The sequence below is a fragment of the Poecile atricapillus genome, chromosome 3 (assembly GCF_030490865.1).
Source record: "Poecile atricapillus isolate bPoeAtr1 chromosome 3, bPoeAtr1.hap1, whole genome shotgun sequence".
Classification (NCBI taxonomy): domain Eukaryota; kingdom Metazoa; phylum Chordata; class Aves; order Passeriformes; family Paridae; genus Poecile; species Poecile atricapillus.
The window spans coordinates 110,603,495-110,624,030 of record NC_081251.1 but is presented as its reverse complement, the minus strand read 5'-3'; the positions used below and the strand labels follow the sequence as shown (position 1 = coordinate 110,624,030).

General features: G+C 46.2%; 1 protein-coding gene across 2 annotated transcripts in view; it reads left to right on the top strand.

Annotated features, from left to right (window-relative positions):
- The first annotated feature begins 1,987 nt into the window (after nt 1-1,987).
- ISM1 (isthmin 1) overlaps nt 1,988-20,536 on the top strand; it is a 41,774-nt gene continuing 23,225 nt past the window's right edge. The window contains exons 1-2 of one of the 2 annotated variants that reach the window (XM_058836705.1): nt 1,988-2,752; nt 3,403-3,887. In XM_058836705.1, the coding sequence (XP_058692688.1) occupies nt 2,743-2,752; nt 3,403-3,887 (495 nt within the window). In that variant the 5' untranslated portion in view covers nt 1,988-2,742. Of the gene's footprint in view, nt 3,888-20,536 lie in introns of both variants that reach the window. The other variant, XM_058836704.1, reaches the window with a different exon arrangement.

Genomic DNA, 20,536 nt, shown 5'->3' with positions numbered 1-20,536 from the left:
GGCAGGGGTCAGAGGAGCTCCCACAGCTTACTGACTGCCATCACATGAGCTGAGCTACACCACCCAACTGGGCACTATGGTGGTCATCAAAGAGCTTGGGCTCAGGGCATTCTCCCTGGCACTGGTGAGGAGCTGGGTGTGCCCAGGAGCTGAGTCTGCCCTTATCACTGAAGGGAAGAGAAATGGAAGGTAAAAGCTGGACATGGAGGGTTGAGGTGTGAGCTGTGAACCTTCACAGGGAAGGAGCTATCACAGGGACACACCACTTGCCCCAGCACCACTGTCAGACCCACTTGCTGATCCACCACCCTGTTGAGTGTCCATAACCACATCCCAGGAGCAGTATCCTCCTCAGGCTAGCTGTGGATCTCCTCCTCCTGGTGAACCCTGACTTCATTTTCCCTGGACTAAATGGCGACTGCTTGAGCAAGTCCATCCAGCTGAGAAAAGAGAACTTTTCCCTTTGCTTTTAAATCCATCTCCCCTACAGGTCTTGATTCAGCCTTCTGGGTTCATCGATGAAGTCATCTGCTGATTGAACAGTGTTTGTGAACAGGCATCTCCAGACCATGTGTGTGCACACTCCTGCCTGGCTGCCCCACACAGACAGCAGTGCCATTCCCAAGTTTTACACCAACTTTTTCCAGTGGGAAGAGGCTTTGGTTCATCGCTGCCAGCTGCTCGGAGCTGAGAGCAGCACTGCTCTGTCCTCCCTAGCTTTGCACAACAGCTCAATGCACGAATGTGCCACGAGGAGACATGCACCAGTACGGGCCCATCTCATCTGGATTAAAGATGTCTTTTGGTTCAGTTTCATAAGGCAAGGGAGAACTTGCATTACCCAGAGCTCGGCAGCAGATCCATGTGTGTGTTTTAAACCAGACTGTCACTCAGACTGTTTCACATTACGAGCCTTCAGTCTTGCTCTGGCTGTCGATTTGTACTATTAAGCTCTGAAATACAGACTCATGTGCCAAGTTCCCATTTTTCTTCAACAGCCAGGATCCACTGACAGCCACTAGGTATGGTCAGACTTTTTTGGCTAAAACCTGGGGGACACTTGTGCCTCTTGACTGCCAAGCCTGCCTCGTGTAGCTGCCCTGTTTCTGCTGCTGCCACCAGGATCACAGCAACGATGGCAGGAGAGCCAAGGCTGAGCGATGACAGCTGAAGTACAATCAGTGTTTTTATCTTCTCAATATTTTGATTAGCTCAAGGAATGTTTGGGTTAAAAAAAAAAAAAGCACCAGATTTTTTAAAACAGTCCCACAGGCTGTTATGGCTTTTAGCTCTATGTGATCTGAGAGCTTCGGTGCCATAACCAGGTCTTTTTCAACAAGTGATTTCACGAGATGGGAGTTGTACCTCAGGGCAGAGCCATGGGAGTCCCTACCCTGCACAATCATCTGTGCTGATCATTCCCACTGCAGTGCTAACATGGAATATGTTTGTGGATTTAAAAATCCTTAAATCTGAAGGTTTGGGACTTGTGGCTTTTGGTCACGTCTTTAATGATACCCCAGTGCAATTATTTTAACCATATTCTTGCCTGATTCCTGTGCAATCACTGACAGTGGTTATCACTGGAAGGGTACGAGACGTCATTCTGACTCACTCATGACCACAGCCTTCGGATGCTCCAAGACCTGCAAGAAGCCTCCTGCGAGCTCTGATTCTCCTCATGCCCCAAAAGTGCCAGGCAGGGCACAGTGCAGGCTGAGGCTCCTGTGCCTTGGTCCCAGCTGGCACTGATAGCTGGAAGAACATCTCACCCTTACCTTGCAGAAAACCCTGTGGAGGACACTGGTCTCCAGAAGAAAATGCTTCAGACTGGAGGATACTTTTTCCCCAGTTTAGACATTTTAGACCAATTCAACCTCTCAGCTGTCACACACTCACAGATTGTTTATCCTCATTTTTACACATAACATTTGCAATCGTGCAAGAACTACAGCAAAAATTCCAAAACTTTTTTTTTAGGTGGCTTTATTTATGCTTCGAGTTGATTTGAGCTGTGTTCGTTCTTGCTACACTGAGCTGCACCTTGAGCACTCAAAAAGAGGTCCAGCTCCCTCAGACCAGACGCTGAGATATTGACTTGTAACAAGTGATAATCCAACCCTCATTTTCACATATTTTCAAGCCCACATTACTTTTAAATTTGATGGCCTCCCATCCGAGAGAGAAAGCTTTTTCCACAGTTCTAACACGGGACAGCAAGCAAGAGGAAGAGTAAGGAGTGTCAAAGCCCAGTGGAGTCCCAGCAGGGACGCACAGAGCGACGGAGAGGAACGTGTCACTCGAGGGCAGATCCATCGCAGCCGAGCAGAGGTGGCAGTCGGGACGCCAGGTGCAGCCGTGCTTGGGATGGGGTGCGGGTACAGCAGTGGGGTGTCCTCCCAAAGCAGGGCATGGAGAGGAGCAGGTCGGCACGGGGAGGAGGGGAGCGGGGTGGGGGGGACACGCTAGGCTGGAGCAGGAGCTGCACAGAGGGCGAAGGAAAAGGGGGGGAGCAGGGAGGGAGGACAGCAGGGGAAGGAGGCAGGGCGGTATAAAAGCATCCGACACGTACCTCTCCCGACACAGAGCGAGGGGGCGAGAAAGTGGGTCTGGAGGAAGAAGCAGCAGCAGCAGCAGCCAGGAGGAGCGGCAGCCTCTTGCAAACACGCACGCACGGTGGCAGGAGAGAGTGCGGCGCTTCCCCTGCCAGCCCTAGGGCACTGGAGGGAAGAGAGAGGAGAGATGGAGCCAGGTATCCAGCTCCCCGGGAGGGCAGCGGAGAGCTGACGCTTTCTGCAGCCCCTCGTCCTCTGCCCCCTATCCCACTTCCCACGGCTGAGCCAGGGGGAAAAGAGGAGGAAGAGGAAGGGGGTCGGGAGAGGGAAGCCGCACTTTGCCCCTCTTTTTCCCCGGGGAGCTCGCAGCCGCCCCGTCGAGGTCTGGGAGCCGGCGGGGGTGGCGGCGCTCCCCGCTCGGTGCGAGGGGCCGGGGCAGCGCGGGCCCGGCGGGGCGGGCAGGGCAGGGCGACGCCTCGACGGGCGGCGGGAGGGGAGGGGGGAGCGGCGGGGCGGGCGAGGACACGGCGGCGGCAGCGGGGGAAGCTGGTCCAGGGGCCACCCCCATCCCCGCGCGCGGAGGGAGGCGATAGCCCCGAGCTCTCTCCTCCCCTCGGAGCGTCCCGGCTTCCCCGCCATGTGAGACTCGTTCCCGGCCCCCCCGCCTCGCTCTCCCTCCCTCCTCCCTCTCCCTCGCACACACGCCGCCGGCTCCCCCCGTCCTCGCAGCGTCTCCCCGCCGGCCGCCGAGCCCCGCTGCTCTCCGCCGGCCGCGGCTCCCCGAGGCGGCGGGGGTTCGGCCGCCCGCTCCCTCCTTCCGACGGCCCGCGGTGCCTCTGGCTTGCAGGGCTGCCCGCAGAGACGCCGCCGGCCGCGGGTACCTGCCGCCCGCCGCCGGGCAGCGCCGGGACTCTGGCCGCCGCCGCCGCGGCATCCCGCCCCGACGTGGCTCCGCCGTGGTGCGGCGGCCCCCGCTGCTGCTGCTGCTGCTGCCGCCGCTGCCCCGCGCCCGCCGCCCGCCCCGCCGACGCCGAGAGCGGCGCGGTCCCCGCCGCCCGTCCTGCGGCTCCTGGGGCCGGGGCCGGGGCCGCTCCGGCGGCGGCCCCGGCTGCGGCGGCGGCCGCCGCGGCTCCTCCTCCTCCTCCGCCTCCTCCGCGGCCGCCGCCGCCGCCGCGGGGCCCTAAAGCCGCCCGGCTCAAGAGGATGGTGCGGCTGGCGGCCGAGCTGCTGCTGCTGCTGGGGCTGCTCCTGCTCACCCTGCACATCACCGTGCTGCGCGGCGGCGGCGAGCCCCACGCCCCCGCGGGCGCCGGCAACCACAGCCAGCGGCAGGTGAGTGCCGCCCCGCCTCCCCCACCACCCTCCCGCGTCCCCCGGGGCCGTCGGGGCTGGCCGGGCTGCGGGGAGCCGTGCACCTGCCCCGACCGCCTCCTCCTCCTCCTCCTCTTCCTCCTCCTCCTTCTCCTCCTTTCGCCGCCCGCGCCCGTCCCGACCCCGAGGGCTCCCCCGCCCGAGGGCTTTCCCCGGGCGCTTACGGGGTGTCCTCCGCCCCCCTTGGCTTTACGCTGTCGGGGGCTGCGCTGGCAAGGGCAGAGATGCTCCGGCGCTGCTCGATGCCGTGCGGGAGGCGTCGGGGCGGCTCCCACGCGTGTTCCCGCAGCGGGCGACGGCAGGAGCCTGTGGGGCTGGCAGGGGATGGGAGCAGCCGCGCCAGGCACGGCGTGTCCCACTCAGGAAACCTCTTCGTGGGGGCACGGCGTTCCCTAGAGTGAGAGGGCAACAGATAGGTGTATCGCCTCGGGAAATACTGGAGCTAAGTGTGTGGCTTTCCTTGGAAAGCATCAAGAGACAGGCTGACATTCAGTCCTGAAATAGGCATGAAACTTAGGGTGATAAGTGCTTGTGATGTGAAGGACAGCGCTTGTGATTTAGCTAGCCCGTTCCAGTGTTTTGGAAGACTTTCCCTGTGAAACCAAACTGTGTATTGTCCAACAGAGGTAAAGGACTTTTTCTTTGTTCTGTTTTGGTATTTTTGCAGGTCGTTCTTTTTATTCAGTATCACATGTTGACATTCATTTATAATAGTTGGAGACAGTGATCAAAGCTGCAGAATCACCAACATCCCCAGGCAAAGCTTGTAAATCTCTGGTCAGCTGCATGTGCCCTGGCCAGCTCCCTTCCCCTGCATCCAAGTGGTAAAATAAAATCAACTACCAAGTCATGCGATGAACTGACAGAAAAACATCTAATTATTATCACCATGAATTTATGTAAACCCTCCATCATCTGGGTAAGAATCATAGCACCAGCAGAGTGTAAAAGCCAAGGAAAAGTGAGGAGAGTACAGGCTGTACTGTATGCATGGGATCCCCAGCTGGTGGCCCACCAAATGAACCCACTAGCCACAGGAGGGAACCCAGAGCTGCAGGCTCAGCATCCCAGTCAGAGCCTGGAGTCAGGTCCCCCTAAGTCAGAAAACCTCCTGCTGAACTTGGTGGGAGTCCTGCTTGGGAGTGCTGAGCCGTGCACTGTGGGTAAGGCCCCACCGTGCTGTCTCTGCAGTTTTATCACCGGCTTGACATTCCAGGATGTTTTTTTTTAATATCTGCAAGATTTCTGGTAATAATGTTTTATAAATGATGCTTTCTTTCCTCATGGGCACTGGGAATGCCTTTTAAAATGATGTTCCTTGGAAAAGTAAATTTGGAGAGGTTTTTTATGAGGTGTTTGCTATCATTAGAATAACCCTGAATTTGCCTTTTCTTGACAGGCTTGTAACATAATGAGAGAAACATCTGGGCAAGTGGGAACTCTGGGTGATGCCATTTCCCTGAGGAGCTCCTTTTAGAGCACTGTTGTAAGGTTAGGGTGAAACAAGAGGAAAATCATCTTCAGATAATTATCCTGGATTATTATCACTGTAGTTGGCTGTCTCATGAAAACCTGTAGATTGTTGACTTCAAGAATTTTTTTCTCTCCGGTGATGTTTTACAGATCACCTTAATAAACTCTGTGCCTTTAAGCACCGTGATAGCTTTAGCAGTTCATATTTTCATAACGTTTTGCCGTTTGTAGAATTGAGATTTTAATACACTTCCCAACTCAATGGATTCTGCAGTTATGCTTTTGAGAGGCTGTGTCTGTACAAAACATTACGGGGGGAAAGGATATTGATTAGAGCAATTGGTTAAACAGATGGAAGTCTATCAATTTTCTGGTTTTACAGCTTCCAGGGATTCTGTTGCTAGCTGGATTCCATTGCTTTAGAAAGTTGCACTTAAGCAGGCAGATGCTTTCATTCAGAGCATCACAATATAGATCTCAATGGGAAGTTTGCACTGGGATCTTCTGATTTTGGCAGGTTTTGGGCTGTATCATGGCACGTGCTCAAGTGAAATGCAAAATCCTAGTGCACTGCACTCACAGGGAGAGAATCAGTGTGGGAAACGAAACTGCACAATCTCAGACTTGTTGATATAAGCACTTAGACATCTCTCAGGGTTTTTCTGTCTGTGGAGAGGAGTGGTTGTGGAGAGAAGTGTTGCATTTGATGAAATTTCACTTGAAGAAGTGTGACAAATCCAGGAAAGAGTAATCTTTGCAACAACTGTTTATAGATGTCTCTCCACATGGCAAATTTCTATCAAAAGTCCCCAGCAATTAACAGAGGATAAGGTGTGCTAGGATTTAGGCAGTCTGTTTGCACAAATGAGGTAGTCAGAATTGGGTCCTTTTTACATAAAACAGATTCAGGAAGAATCCTTGGTAATCTTAAAATATTGTTGGAGATTTAAATAGTGTAAAACACTTGTAAGCATTTGAAGTCTGATTCAGTAAAGGAGGAATAGCTTCTTTTTCTCCAATCCCTTGATCCTTCAAATGAAGGAAGGATTTTGTAGGATAGGTTTTGATTTCTTCTGGTCTTTCTAAGTTGGGTTAACCCCTGCAATTAATTAGACTGAGGAAAGAAATATAGATAAAAACCCCTTCCATCCTAAAATTATACAAATTATCTTTTCCTCCCTCTATTTTGTGTTCCCCCCCTGCTTTTGGTGCCCTTCCCCATGCTGTGTGTGTCTCCAGAGATTCCAGATGTCTGGGATTGTCTTGTTCCGCTGTGAGTGGCTGTAAAGGAGCAGCAGTGAGGAGAAAATCCCGATGTACTCCTGTGCTCCTCTTTGGGATGGGTGAGGTACAAGCAGAGGCTCCCTGGGTTCTCTGCTGCAGCGATGGTTGCTGGACCTCCGCGTGGCTGCGGTTTCATGCTGCTGTTAGAACTGGGTTGTGGCAGGGCAAATGAACACAAAATGGGAAATCCACACTGGAGTTGTAAAACAGCTCAGAGTCTTGAGTTATGAGAGGGAATCAGCCTTCTTTTGCTCAATCATATTTTATTTCCCTCCTTCCATCTCTTCCAACTGGGGAGGGGGGAGATTTTTTCTGCTGAGAATTCTACTAGGTCTAATTTAATTTTCATCCAGAAGCTGCTCTGGAGCATATTTATGAAATAAAGAAATACAAACTTTCTTTTCTGAAGAAGAGCAAATGAAGCTATAATAAGAGATGGAAAAAAGCAGCTTGGGTATGTTTTTATCTTTTTACATAGTTCTAAAACCAAGGGAAGACTTGAACATAAATTTTGAAAGACATTTTTAATACTTTACGATGCTCTAAAATCTGTGCTTTCGTTCTGAGAGAAAATATTTCATCATGAAGTTTATCCCCATCACTTCTAATTTTTCCACAGCAGGCCTTGCACACCAAGAAAAACAGTGTTCCCACACCAAGAAAAATGACCTTGTAAAGTGCAGTAACAGAGCCACCAACAATATATGCCACAGCACATGAAGTCAGATTCTCCACTGCGAGACTTGCAGCAGTGTTACATTAGCCTGAAATTCAGTAGTTGCGCTTAAAACTGGAGCTGTGTGAGAAAACATCATTTGAAAAGCAGCACAATGCTGTAAACAGAGTTTTTTTTTCTCTAAATCACCCTGCTCCTGCCCTTGCCCCTCTCTTCAATAAACGTGCAAGCAATTCCAGTGTGTCAGAAACGCTCTCTGAGCCCTCCCAGAAAAAACACATTCTGCTGCTTATAAATGGTTGCACAAGAGTCGCTCTCCAAGCTGCCTGAGGAGCCCTGTAATTTTCTCCCAAGATCCCCAGTTCAGTGCCATGAGTAGTGTAGCAATGGTGTGCTGTCTGCTACCTGTGCTGGGCTGCATTTCAGCCTTTTCAGGGCTTGTGCGTTCTTGCTGACCCTTGTACTGCATTCAGGCAATTTGCAAAACGATCTCCAGTCGGATACAGTGGCTTATTTCAGCTTTCTGGCTTCCTCAGTTAAGTAGGACTCAAGCTGTTTGCTTTGGGAGCGTTTTAGACCCGGTTTTTTTGAAACTAATTTGAGCTCTGGAACTTTACATTTGGTTTGCTCTAATAGGAACCAATCGTCTAAGTCATCTTTGAAAAACTGTCGATTCCACGTTCTGCCTTCTTATTTTCCAGACTGCCTTAACCCTGCATAAGGTACCAGTAAATGGATGTACATCATATATTTACTATGAACACTAAATCCTTCTCTGCCTTAAAAGAAGTTTATACATTAAACTTCAGAGCAGGTGGTTTGTGAGCTGGGCAGACTGATCCTCTGCAACCCAAAGTCTCTTTTGGTGAGGGGGTTCCTCCTGATTTGTGCATTTTGGCAGTGACAGTGAAATCTGCCTGTTCTCAGCTTTTCTGTGTAGGTTCTTAACTAAGGCTCACCCTTTGGCATATGCTCCTCCAGTTATGCACTTAGATTTAGCAATGGCTTAGACCATGTGCAGTTCATTCTGTCATCTCCCAAGGGAGGGAATTATATGTGCTCTTTAGTGGCTTTGCTGTTGGGCTGTGGCTTGTTCCAGGATCCAGGGGAAGGAAGGGTGATTAGCTTCTCGTGTGCTGCTGGAAGCAAAGGATGAAATGGGAAACAAGGGTGAAGGGCTGAGACTGCTGTACTGAGCAGAGGACCATTTTCTGGCATCCATTGCTCCCAGGAGAGATTCTTTCACCTTTCAAACCTAGCTCACAGATATCATTAAAGAAAGCATTAGTTAAACTTCTCTTCATACTTATCACTTTGATTAATTTCCTAGCAAGCTGAAGTATCCTTGGTGGAAAAGAGCTACTACACCTTCAGTGTAGGATATGGCAAGATTTTTAGTATCTTAGACTACTGCAATAATTCAGAACAGGTATCCAAGAATATTTTATTTAGTTATGGCTGCAAGGAGCAATATTAGGCAGGTACGAATGTAACTTCCTGAGTTAAATTTTACCAAGATGTTTGGATGAGGCATATTTTGCTAAACATCTCTTCAGCTCAACAGCTAACAGTTACTGTACTGCTTATCTTGGATCATCACTGGTAAATACCTGGCATTAAATCACAAGGTGTCTCTATTTTGTTTCTGTAACTATAGGTGAGAGCAGTTTTTTGCTTCACACTGAAGAGTCTCTTTGAGTTATTTATTTCTGTTTCGAGCAAGATTTAGGATTTTTTCCAGCTCTTTATAGTGTTGGGCTTTTTGTAAGAAAAAGCAGAATGTGTGTTGTTCTGAATTTATTCTGGGCCATCACAGTGCCTTCATGTCCATTCCCATGGTCCTGGAGCCAAACACAAAACACAGTGGCTACTACAGGGAGAGGTCCAGTGACATTCCTCATTTTGCCTTTCTCTTCTCTCATTTGATCCTTACCTGTGCTCTGGGGCTGTGTGAGAGGGCAGAGGGGTTAAAGGCAAACCTGCTACCAGGGGCTTGAGCCCTATGGCTGAACAGGTGACTCATGGTAATGCAAGGAGGGGTAGGTTTGAAACTGGCTCCTGGGCCAGTCTAGAGCTGTAGTGATTGCCCTTGGTGAGAGTAGAGAGGCCAGGCATAGGTACAGAGATCCTGGATGGAGCTGCATTGGTACTTTCCTCTTTGGTTCATCTAACTTGGACAACCAGCACTAGTTCTGGAGAAGTTTGTTCTACACAGGAAGAACACAGCTGGTCACAGCAGCTGTAACAGTGATACAGGGCACTGCTACTGACCTGATTGGCACAAAACTCACTTCTGCTTTGGTTGCCAGCCCTCAAACTCAGTCACATTTCCTTGTTCTGTCCTTTCCTAGTGCCACCTGTCCACAAAATCAGGAGGCCTAGAGCTGCAGCTCTGCTGTGGCCTCAGCAATTTCTTCATCATTGTGCTGTGTGGTGCTGGTCAGTGTGTATTCCCCTGTGGTTTGTAATTTCTCTGTCATGGCCTGCAGGCAGGTGACAAAGCACCAGTACTCTGAGGTTCAGCATCCTGAGCTGTGGAATTCCTTTGCAGAGGAGACATCTGTTTAACCAATGCAGGTTATATTGGCTGCAAATTGGGAACTGTGGTTTGAATTCAGCATTGTTCTTTTGTCTCTGCTCATACCTACAACGTGTCTGTGTCAGTAATCAATGTCAAATCATTCCAAAATGGTGGAAAAAACCTTCAAAAAAACCAATGAAAGAATTGTCAATAAGGTGGAAGCTCCAGCTGTGTTATGTCACAGATCTGAAAACTTCATAGAAAATGAAGTGCTGAAGACAGCAGTACTGATAATAATGCAGACAGTGCAGACTTGGCCTGCCAATGTAATGTGTATGTTTGAAAAGCTTTCTGAAATCACATTGGGATAAAGATGACTTCTGAAAACCCAGTCATTGGTATGTATTCCTGTGGGAAGAAAAAATCAATTTTCAAATCTGTTATGTTTTCTAAGATGCACTGATTTGTGAATATTCATGCTTAAGATTTTCTTTGTTTTCCTTTATTATGTAAAAGTGCAGAGGGGGCAAGTAATGCTAGGAATTATTTTGCCATACTTCTCTTATGCTTACATTCTCCTGCATCACTTTAAAATCTTGAAATACACTCATATTTGGAATATAAAGACAGACAGTTGAGATCTTTCCTTACACAAGCATAAACCTAAAAAATTTGAAGCAACGTCGTTTTGCTTTGTGCTTACACCCTGATTTAGCAGCTTTGGGCAGGTTTAACTGTCAGAGCTGGTTGCTTTATGCTCTTCTGTGTGTTTTGCCAGTCTTCCTTGCAAACAGATGTGGTAGTACCCAGTTGTGCCTCATTTGTTCTCTTCACGGTGTTGGTGAGTGCTTATTTGGTCCTTTTGTTAGGACTCTTACCTTGCTGTCTGCTTTTAGACTGCACTACATAAAATCCCTTTGAATTGACTGAATAATGTTCAGTTATCAGAAAGATGACTTTTTAAAAGTATTATTTTTCAGTGGTGTCATATTTTTTTTCTTTGTTTTGCTTTTCAGATCTCAGCCCAAGCTTATGGAGGCTGAGCTCCAGTATTGTGGTGTAGCCTGTGAGCGATGTGCAGCCTGAGTGGAGGCACTGTCAGGAATGAATAATGACGTGTAACTTTAAGGGGAAAAATAGAGAGTGCTTCAGTAAAAGGCAAAATGAAGCACTCAATGATGCAGTGGTTACTGTTGCACTTTATTGTGCCTATTTTACAAGTTTTAAAGACAGTAAATGCCAAGCTAAATTCATAGTCCAAAGCATAGAGTTGAATAACATTTCCAAGAAGCAGTGTAGTGAGCTCATTGGTACATCAGCAAGAGCAGAATGTTTCCAGTGTTGGTATTTCCATGTACTTTCGATTTGAAATACCAGAAAAAGAAGGAAAACAAAGTGAAATGTAACTTATTATTGCAATAAGGGATGGCTCACCACAGTGGTCACTTCTGTGGCACCAGAATGCTTGGTTAGAGGAGCTGGTGTGGGCGGTACTGGTGAGCAGTTCCTTTATCCTTTTGTCCTTGTTTTTCGAGTGCCTGGAGAACTCATAGCCATGGGTCATATCTTTTTTATTCCTCTCTTCTAGCAGTCTAGCCAGACGAAAGCAGGCCTGGAGTTGTTTGTTTCTAAGCCTTTATTGCAGGGAGGTGATCCTGAAGGTGAGAGGGGAAAATCAGAGATGAAATCTTTCACACTCTTGGTGGAGTCAGGGCACATTGAAAAGCAGGAGGAGCTCAAACATCCCTTGGCTTTTATGCTTCTGTGCTATATCTGCATTCTCAGTGTGTTTAAATTGACCTCATTCTACTGAATTCCACAAAGCAAGACAAGTCAATGATTTGTGTCAGCTGCAGAACCAAGATCCTTTTGAATATGAATCTTTCACAGCTCAGTTTCTCCACATAGCTGATAAGCACATAGCACATGTCATCGAGACCTCCATCCTCAAAGACGAGCTGGGCCCTGGCGTGTGGCTTTCTTCATGTTGCATGAATTAATTTCCATCTGTTATGTTTTCATTGAACTGAAAAATCCAGGACTGTTTGTTCCACAGTAGTTCTTCTTCCTTGGGAAGATTAACATTTCCTCTTGGATTTCCTCTCACCATGGCTGTTGAGACCAGTTCTCGTGACAAAACCAGTGAGTTCTAGGTATTTATAAAAGCCAAATAATGCCCCATCTGTTTCTGCCACTGGGGCCACTCTAAGAAAAGTGGATTTCTCCTCTTCTAAGGAGCAGTCACTGGGTCCATGTCATCCATGGGACAGGTTTAACTTCCCAAATGCTCCTTTCAGGCATCTTGCCTTTTCATTCCCATGGAGTTGGGCACTCAGTTGAAACACTTCCTTTGATAGAGGAATGCCCAGGAATGCTGAGCAGGAGGAGAAGAAGTCCTTGCACAGGAAGAGCTGTGCTGCAGGCTGTGGTGGAAGGAGGTGACTGATGGCAGAGAAATTCTAACAGAAATAATAGGGAAGAGGACCTAGTGATAAGACAACCATTTTTTTAAGCTAGTGCTTCAAAAATTAGTTACACAGCTTTGGTATCTTTACTGCCTTAGAAGTAACCCAGCAGCAGCAGATTTTGCCTAAAGAAACCGTCATTACTCCACTGGAAGCAGCTGCAGAAGTTTATAAAGATAAAACATAAATTTGCTTGGTTTTACCTGCCATATGCATCAGAGCAGGGTTTTAAAATCAGTATAGGATTGGTCTTGATATAACATTAGTAACCAGATACTTACTAATGTCTGTTTGCACAAACTACCCAAAGAAACAAAAAGGAGTAATAGTTTAAAAAAAAATGAAAACCATAGCTGTCTAGCATAGATTCTGTAACACCCCACTATACTTGCCTCCTACGTCATGTAAATTGTTTATGCACTATTTAATTTCATAGCCAGAAATTATTTATCTTCTATTTGGCAACAGAAGAGCAATAAAACTGCCATTGTCTTTAATGTCTGCTGATGTCTCATCTGAAAGTGCCTCTGGAAGTGACCTCAGTATTCAGACTGGAGTTGTCTCAGATGTAGTTTGTATATCAGCATTTTGTGCTCCTGGTTTTAAGATTCTCTAGACTGAAGAAGTCTGTAAAGGCTCACTGCACAGAGCAGGCTATAACAAAGCAGTTAATGATTCTCATGACATAAATGCTGCCATTTCAGTTTATTTGAATGACACTGGCATTCTGTCTTAAATATATCGCTTTTTATTAGTTGGTTGGGGTATTTTTTTGAAATCAGCTCAATATTAGGCATGGGTATGCATCTTAGCTAAACTATAACCTAGCCAGTCCATGCCTTTTGCCCTGTGAAGTGCCCGGAGTTTTTCAAAACATGTAACCACAGTGATATTTTTATAAAGGAATGTTCACCTCATGGGATTTTTTTAAGGTGTTCTATTTTTTTTCCAAGTTACAGCTTCACTTTATTGTACATGATGTCCAATAAAAAAGATATATGTCTGTGATTGGACTTTGAAAAAGGGCCATGGTGCCTATTCCATTTAAAGGGAATGAAGTCAAGCAGTAAATTTGCTGGTCGCCCTTTTCATATTGACTGTATCTTGGCCAGCAGTTGGTCTTTGATGTTGTAACAATAGAGCAAAGGCAGAGGAGGAGGAGGATTAGGACCTCCATAATATAAAAACAAGCCTGCATTCATCATGATTTTTATAGAGCACAGTCCCTGTCTATTGGAGGTTTGCAGTATAGGCTTAATGTTCTGCAGAAGAGTACGGCAACTTTAACACTTGCAGGTGGCTTACAATTCATCCATCATTACTCCTACCATCTCTTCTTAATTCAGTTTGTTTAGGCATTCAGCATTTAACTTTTCCTGTCTTGTTATTCCTTTCTACAATAGGAAAACAGATGTTTGTCAGGACAGAGCTTCTGGAGTATCATTTTCCATTATGGGGGTTGATCGTCGTGTTATTTATGAAAGGCTTGCTGCAGCTGGCCAATAGAGTATCTATTCCTCACCTTGTGCTTTAAAGTCCAGGCTTTTATTGGGAAAGAAAGGGGACTTGATGTGTGTGTGTCTCACATTAGTGAATATATATCTCAAACGGGACCCAGGGCAGCCCCACTGCCTGTGATTTGAGATGTATCAAAAGAGTAGTGCCAGAGGTTTCAAATGAGCTGTTTAGCCTGGTAGAGTCCTGGAGAATTTTGATGTGTATTGAAATGGTAGCAGCACTGGCTCTCAATCCAAACATGCAGGAGGAAAAGGGTCATCCATTTCCTGAAAACGTTCAAGGTACCAAGGTGAGAGCAGATAGGCTTCAAAATGTGAGCAGAGCTTGGAAAGAGACAAATAATCCATAATGTGTTGCTGCAGCCGTGTGTGCAGCATGGCAAATGTGCAAGGCAGCATGAAGGGAGTGTTCCCAGGGATGCAGTGATGGCAGCAGCAATGAGCCTGCTGCAAGGGGATCCACATCAGAAGCCCATAGGCAGCTCTTAGGAAACCATCTGGGGCTGCATCACTTTAAATTGCTTTACTGCACCCAATTCCAGTGGCTCTTGCTTAAGGCATGATTCAGAAGTCCACTGACAAGGCAAAACACCTGGGAGCTTGTCCACCTGACTCCAAAGACACCTGTCCCAAGGAAGGGAAGGGGTGGGGTGAAGATGCCAATCTGTGGTGCATTTGACAGTTCAGCACTTGATTTAGGGTTGGATCCAGTTCCTTTTAGGTGTTCAGTTTAGACTGGTGAGTCCAAGCTCATGAATAAGTCACTGCTTGCCAGCTGAGCTGCAGTAGCTCCTTAGATGTCTTATTCCACCTTTATCCCATACAAAATACGAGGTGACTTTGTATTTTTAGCAAGTCAGCACCATGCAAACGAGCCCTGCCCAGGGCTCTCATCAGGGTGACAGCACTCTGTGCTCAGACCAGGCACTCCATGGTCACCAAACACATGGCTTGTCAGTGGGGAATCTGGTTTTTAGTTAACATCTACCTTGATGGCCATTATAGAGGCAACATCTGGTGCAGAAAATGCACACCTTCCATTTCTGTGCTCAGCTCTGCGTGTCCTTCATCAAACCCAGACACAGCTTTGTCTTTGCTGTTTCTGCTTCCCTCAGCTGCTGAAAGCAAACCACACCAGGCTCAGCCAGTATAAGGTGGGAGCTCTGGCTAGTTAGAGGCATCACCTAGCATTTAAAAGGGTTTGCCCTTGAGAGATCAATAGCTCTGAAAAAGCTGCTGAAATCCTTCAGTGGATGTGAATTTCATTCCTGCTCTTCTTTGATCTGGCGTTCATAGCATTTTGAATAATGTAAATCAAAGCTGCCTTTCTCACCTACCCATCCCTCTTTCTTCTTCTGTCTCCTAAGAGGATCATTTTTTCATGTACTTAGGAATACAGCTTTGGCTGTCTTAACATCAAGATAAAACGAATTCATTATTTGCATAACATCAGAGTAAGGGCCAGATTAATACCACCTCTCTGATTTTTTTTTTTTCTTCCTTTATCCTATTCCTACAATAAAATACAAGGGGAGGATGCAGCTGAAATCATGTGTTTGCACACATATGGATGAAGCGGGGGAAAAGAGCTGCATATGCCAATTCTCTGAAACGCACTGCTGCCATTGATAAAAGAAGCCACAATTACATTGTTATATTGGGTTATAAACCCCATAATGCTACCATGACAACTATTGCAGCTTGCTTGTGAGAGCTGCATGAGGAGAAAAAATATATATTTATCTCTTTAGCAGAGTTCAAGAGCTGGAAGTGAGTTCTGACCCATAGTCTTCAGTGTCTCTGCTGTTTTCTGCTTTGGAATCTCTCTTTGTATAGATCTGTTCTCCCTCACTGGATCTGGCTTATCCACCAGGGTCCTATCTCTGTTCCTCACCAGAGGAGGTGAGAATACACAAAACTGAGCTTCTTATTTTTCCTCTCTTACCTTGCTGCTGTGTTGGGCTGCTGGGACTAATCTAAAGATGCTTTTTGCCTGCTCCCATGCACTTTATTGTCAGTGGCGTCTGGGTGGCTTCAAGCACATGCTAAGACTATAACAAGTTTGAAAAATGAAACCATTTATCCTAAAATAGCTCAGAACTAACTAGTGATCATGGGGTGGAAGGGAGACAGAAATGAAGATATTTTCATTTCACGTTAAGTGTCAGATTCAAAAGCATCTGCCTTGTTCAGTGCATGTATGGTATTCATTTCCTGTCTGCAGCCGATTGGAATGCCCCCCGAGTCGTTTGAAATTGAAAATCGAGTCATGCTTCTTTAATCAGCTCTAGGAAATAGCCTCCTCCCTTACTTAGGAAAATTTATATATACATGCATTGAATTCTTAATACAAAAAGCCCATGCTTCTCTCCGGGGCAGATCCTTTCTCCCCTCTTAGACAGAGAAGGGTCTTCACCGTGTCCTGCCGTGGTGTGCTGCCTATCTACTCACTTGCTCTTCTTCCCCATCGTGTCACTGGAGGGAGGCTTTCTCCTGTGAATCCACATCCTCTGGTTTATTGATCTGTCACTCAGGCAGCTCAGGGAGGTGTGGAGACAGGGCACACGATGTCCACTGCTGATGGCTTGATATGAAACAACAGCAAGTATTGCCTCTGTGTGCAGATGCCATTTATGCTAATTACTTCCAGTTGCTCCTGTATCAGTCTCCAAAGTTTTCTAAACAGAGAGGGTAAAGCCATGCACTTGAAAGAGTATTTCCCTGCAGGAGCAGAGGTGTGTGCTCCTGGGGCAGCCACTCAGGTTTCTGCTGCTGTTTTGCTGTAAACTCCTGGGTGCAGTAATCCCTTCCAGCGAGTGTTGTGAGGCACATGGTGCGTAGATATTGAAGGTAAACAAACACTGCCTTTCCTCTGCCTTCACCCTCTCACTTCCATCCAAAGGAAAGGGAGTATTGGTGGGGAAGGCAGCTGAGGGAGAGGCACATAAATTATCTCGCAGCGATTCGGTGGCGTGTGTGTGTTTTGAGCACCACGACTCAAGTGATTTGCCTTTTTTCAGGCACAGAAGTAGCTTTGCCAGAAGCACAGGAAACATCATGTTTTTGGAATATAACACTTGTCTGCTTTCTTGCTTTCCCGTTATTAGCTTTTGCTTATGTGATGAAGTCATCATGTAACTTTTAGTCCACAGGGACTAAACACTTTCTAGTCTCTAAAAACATCTGCCAGTTAACACAGCCAGAGTCATAGACACTTTTGAAAGCATAGGGTGGATATTCAGTGGCATATGAGAGGGAGACACGGAGGCTGGGAATAGCTGTTTCTTGGAAACTAACAGCTGAAGGCAACTTTGGAAATTGAAAAGGCTTCAAGTAAGGTTACTCTTTTAGCTAGGGAGGGATGAAAACCTCACTTATTAAAGCTGGTTCACCTAGTGAAATCCTAGCCGTAGTGATTTAGTGGAATAAACTTGCAAAAGGGCATAGTTTAAAACCCAGGAAAATAACTTAAGATGTATGTTTGTTCTCTTTCATTTACACTGACGTTGTGTGTGCTGACCTGCAAAGCCTGACTAAAGGGTTGTGTACAAAAAGTATTAATATTCTGGATTTCCTTTGCAATTTTGATTGCAGCCTAAGGCAGCTTTTCCCATTCTGTTGGAACTTAATGTGTAAATTATGATGCAGATTTCAGATGATGGGTGAGATTAAACCTGTTTAATTAAATTTAGCGAGGGTATAAGTAAATTCTATTTAAAGCTTTATTTTACTACTCATTTTATGCAAGTCTTTAATAAGGCCTGAAAAGAATTAGAACTTTCAAAGAATTTGCATTTTGGCACCACAGGTTATTGGCAAAGAATACTTGGGCTACTCTTCAGCTGTACCTTTGCCTGTTCAGCCACTAAATCACTATGTCCTGTGTGGAGAGCTCAGCCAGGCAGTGATTACAGGGAAGATCTTTAGAGCCATGAAGAATAACTAAATGTTTACCAGCAGCTTAGGCAACTGAAAATATCTGTTAACTACAAGCAAAACTTGGCACTGAGCATATGACAAAGCCCTACACAATTTAATTCTGTGTGCTTGGCTGTCCCCTGGATGGCTGAGGATCTGCTGAAGAACAAAGCACCAGTGTTGTACTACGTTAGAAAATTTGCTAAAGGGCCTCTGTTTTTTTCCAGCAGACATTGAGCTGTAATCACCACCAAGTTTCTGTTATCAAAGTGTTTATGCAAAGTGGCAGGTCTTCACCTCCAAGCTGAACCATACCGTTTGTATTTTCCAGCTGAATGAAAACATGAAATACAAGCAAACAACAGAGCATAAAAAATAGCTGTGATGTGAAATGTGTGTCCACAACATGTACCAAAAGGTTGCCAGATCTGAGTATAATATGGCTGGTTTTCTCCTTAAGCTCAGAGTTAAAAATACTGTCTGCCAGAACCATTCAGTTGTGGACCCACTGTTTGCTGGTGGCGTGGAGGGTCAGGAAGCTCGGTGAGCAAAACTCCCAAGCAGAATCTGAGCAAAGGATGGACCAAACTTTGACTACTGCAAGTGAATAAACTGGCTCAGTGGGGGCATAATGCTTTTAGAGCTGTTCTGGCACTCAGGATTTATCAGCTCACAAGGTTCAACAAGGCAGCAGCCTTTTCCTCCACCGCGGAGGGTCCTGACGTAGCACTGGCCAAGTGTCTCAAAAGAGCTGTCTGGGACTTCCTAGATGTGAAGGGGCCCTCAACCCTACAGCCTGAGGATCTCTGCAGTCATAACACATGTCCTGGATGCACATTCGCTCCTCAAGGTTTTCTGTGTAGCCATGAGGGCTGCACAGAGAAGTTTTTAGTGCAGAAATCCTAAAATTCAAAAGGTGTGATTCTGTGATAAATGTGCCCAGGTGCTTTGAGATCCTGGTTCTGCTGAATGCAGCTCCTGAGAGCTATTTCAGCATAAGGCAGACAGCCAGCTGTGGTAGCCAGGTGTGTGTGGGGCACCCCAAGCACCTCACTGTGCCACTGGCACCCAGCATCTACAGAGACCACTCCTCCAACAGTGACTGGATTGATGTCTGCCCTGAACTTCTTACTTGCAACAGTATTTGTGACTCCATCCTGTTCTCCACAGAGACAAAATCTCTTCAAGAGCCTTACAGCTCCTGAAGCTCACGTGTCCCAGGGCTGGAAGCTGTGGGGTGACTGGATTTGGTCTAGCCATGGCCACTTTGTCACACAGGCAAAAGCTATTTCTATTTCTACTGCAGGTTAGAACTGCATACATTGTCATTTTACCAGGTTTGCTGGAGAACTGGAGAATAACAGAAAACTGTTAAAACATAGACCATGATTAACAGAACTTTATTATTACTATTATCATTGTTATTATTACCAACTGTTACCAGTGATTCATCTTTTACTTGCACGATGTTTAAAGCAGATGCTCTGTTTTGGACCTGCTTAGTGAAGACAATTGTGTGCATACAAGCCAATGCCATCTGTTTTAAATTATTTATTAGCAGTGATTATCTAATATGCACTCTTTATTATTGGAACAATTAGTTTGTGCAGTTTTCTAAAGATAAGTAAGGTTTTTCATTTCACTGCTATATGTGAGTGAGGGGCAAGCTCATTTTAAGGAAAAATGAAAATACCTTAGTAGCAGAGTGGTTGATGTGACACCCCTCTGGTCTGACTTTCTGTCTGACTGCCTGGACTGTATGTGGCATTAATCATAAAAGAAATCTTTCTCTGATAATGTTTCTCAGCTGTTACCCTCACTGCCTGCCTCTCTAACACTGTCCTCATACCTCACCTGATAGGTCCTGTGCTGCTTATACTCATGATAGATGAAAACCATAAATAAACTCCAGGAAAATTAGATCACCCAAGTTCATTACACATCTTGGATCTCTGGAGGAGAGAGTCTCATGTAGGATCCTGGTGGGTTACTCGGCCTCCCAAGACTGGTTAATTTTAAAGTGATCATTTAGCACTAACCTGAAAACCCACGACAGCCTTCAAAATGAAAACAATCTGTTTGGGCAGGTGGGAAATGAAACCAGTCCTAATGGCTATAATGGTTTTCTGTGAAGGCCCCAGGCCTCATTTTGTCTCTGATAGCAATATAATCTTTTATAGCATCTGTGAAGTTTCCTAATAAATAAAAGTTCCTTGTTGCTGGTGGTTGAAGATGCTGTACAGGTGCATCATGAAAGCACAGTGACAGACCCTCAGTTTCCAATTCAAGACCTCTTGTCAAGATCATTTTACAAGAAATTTCAAAGGAGTATACAAGAAATAAGAAAGCAATGTAGCTGCAGCAGGGATTTAGTAATAATTCCCTTGCTGCCTGGGAGCTATTAGAATATAAGCTGTATCGGTTTTCCAAAATCCTCTCAACTCCATAATTAGCAAACGTGCCCTTACCTTGGCAAGTGGGGAGTGAATGAAGGACAGTAATAAATGTGAAGGGCAGAGAAAGAGCAACTGCTTCAGAATATTTTCTGTAGCTAGTCATTCCTCACTTATTCTCTGCCTTGGTTTTTTTTCCAGAACTGGAAATGGTATTAAAATAAGGAAGAGAGGAGGGAGACGTACCCCTTGCTTGCCAAAATTGCAGAGAAATTCCCTTTTCTTCTAGTTTGGTATTTTTACAAGTTCCCATTTCTCTTTAGCTTCTCTGTGGGGAAGAGAACCAGAACATTTCCCTGCAGC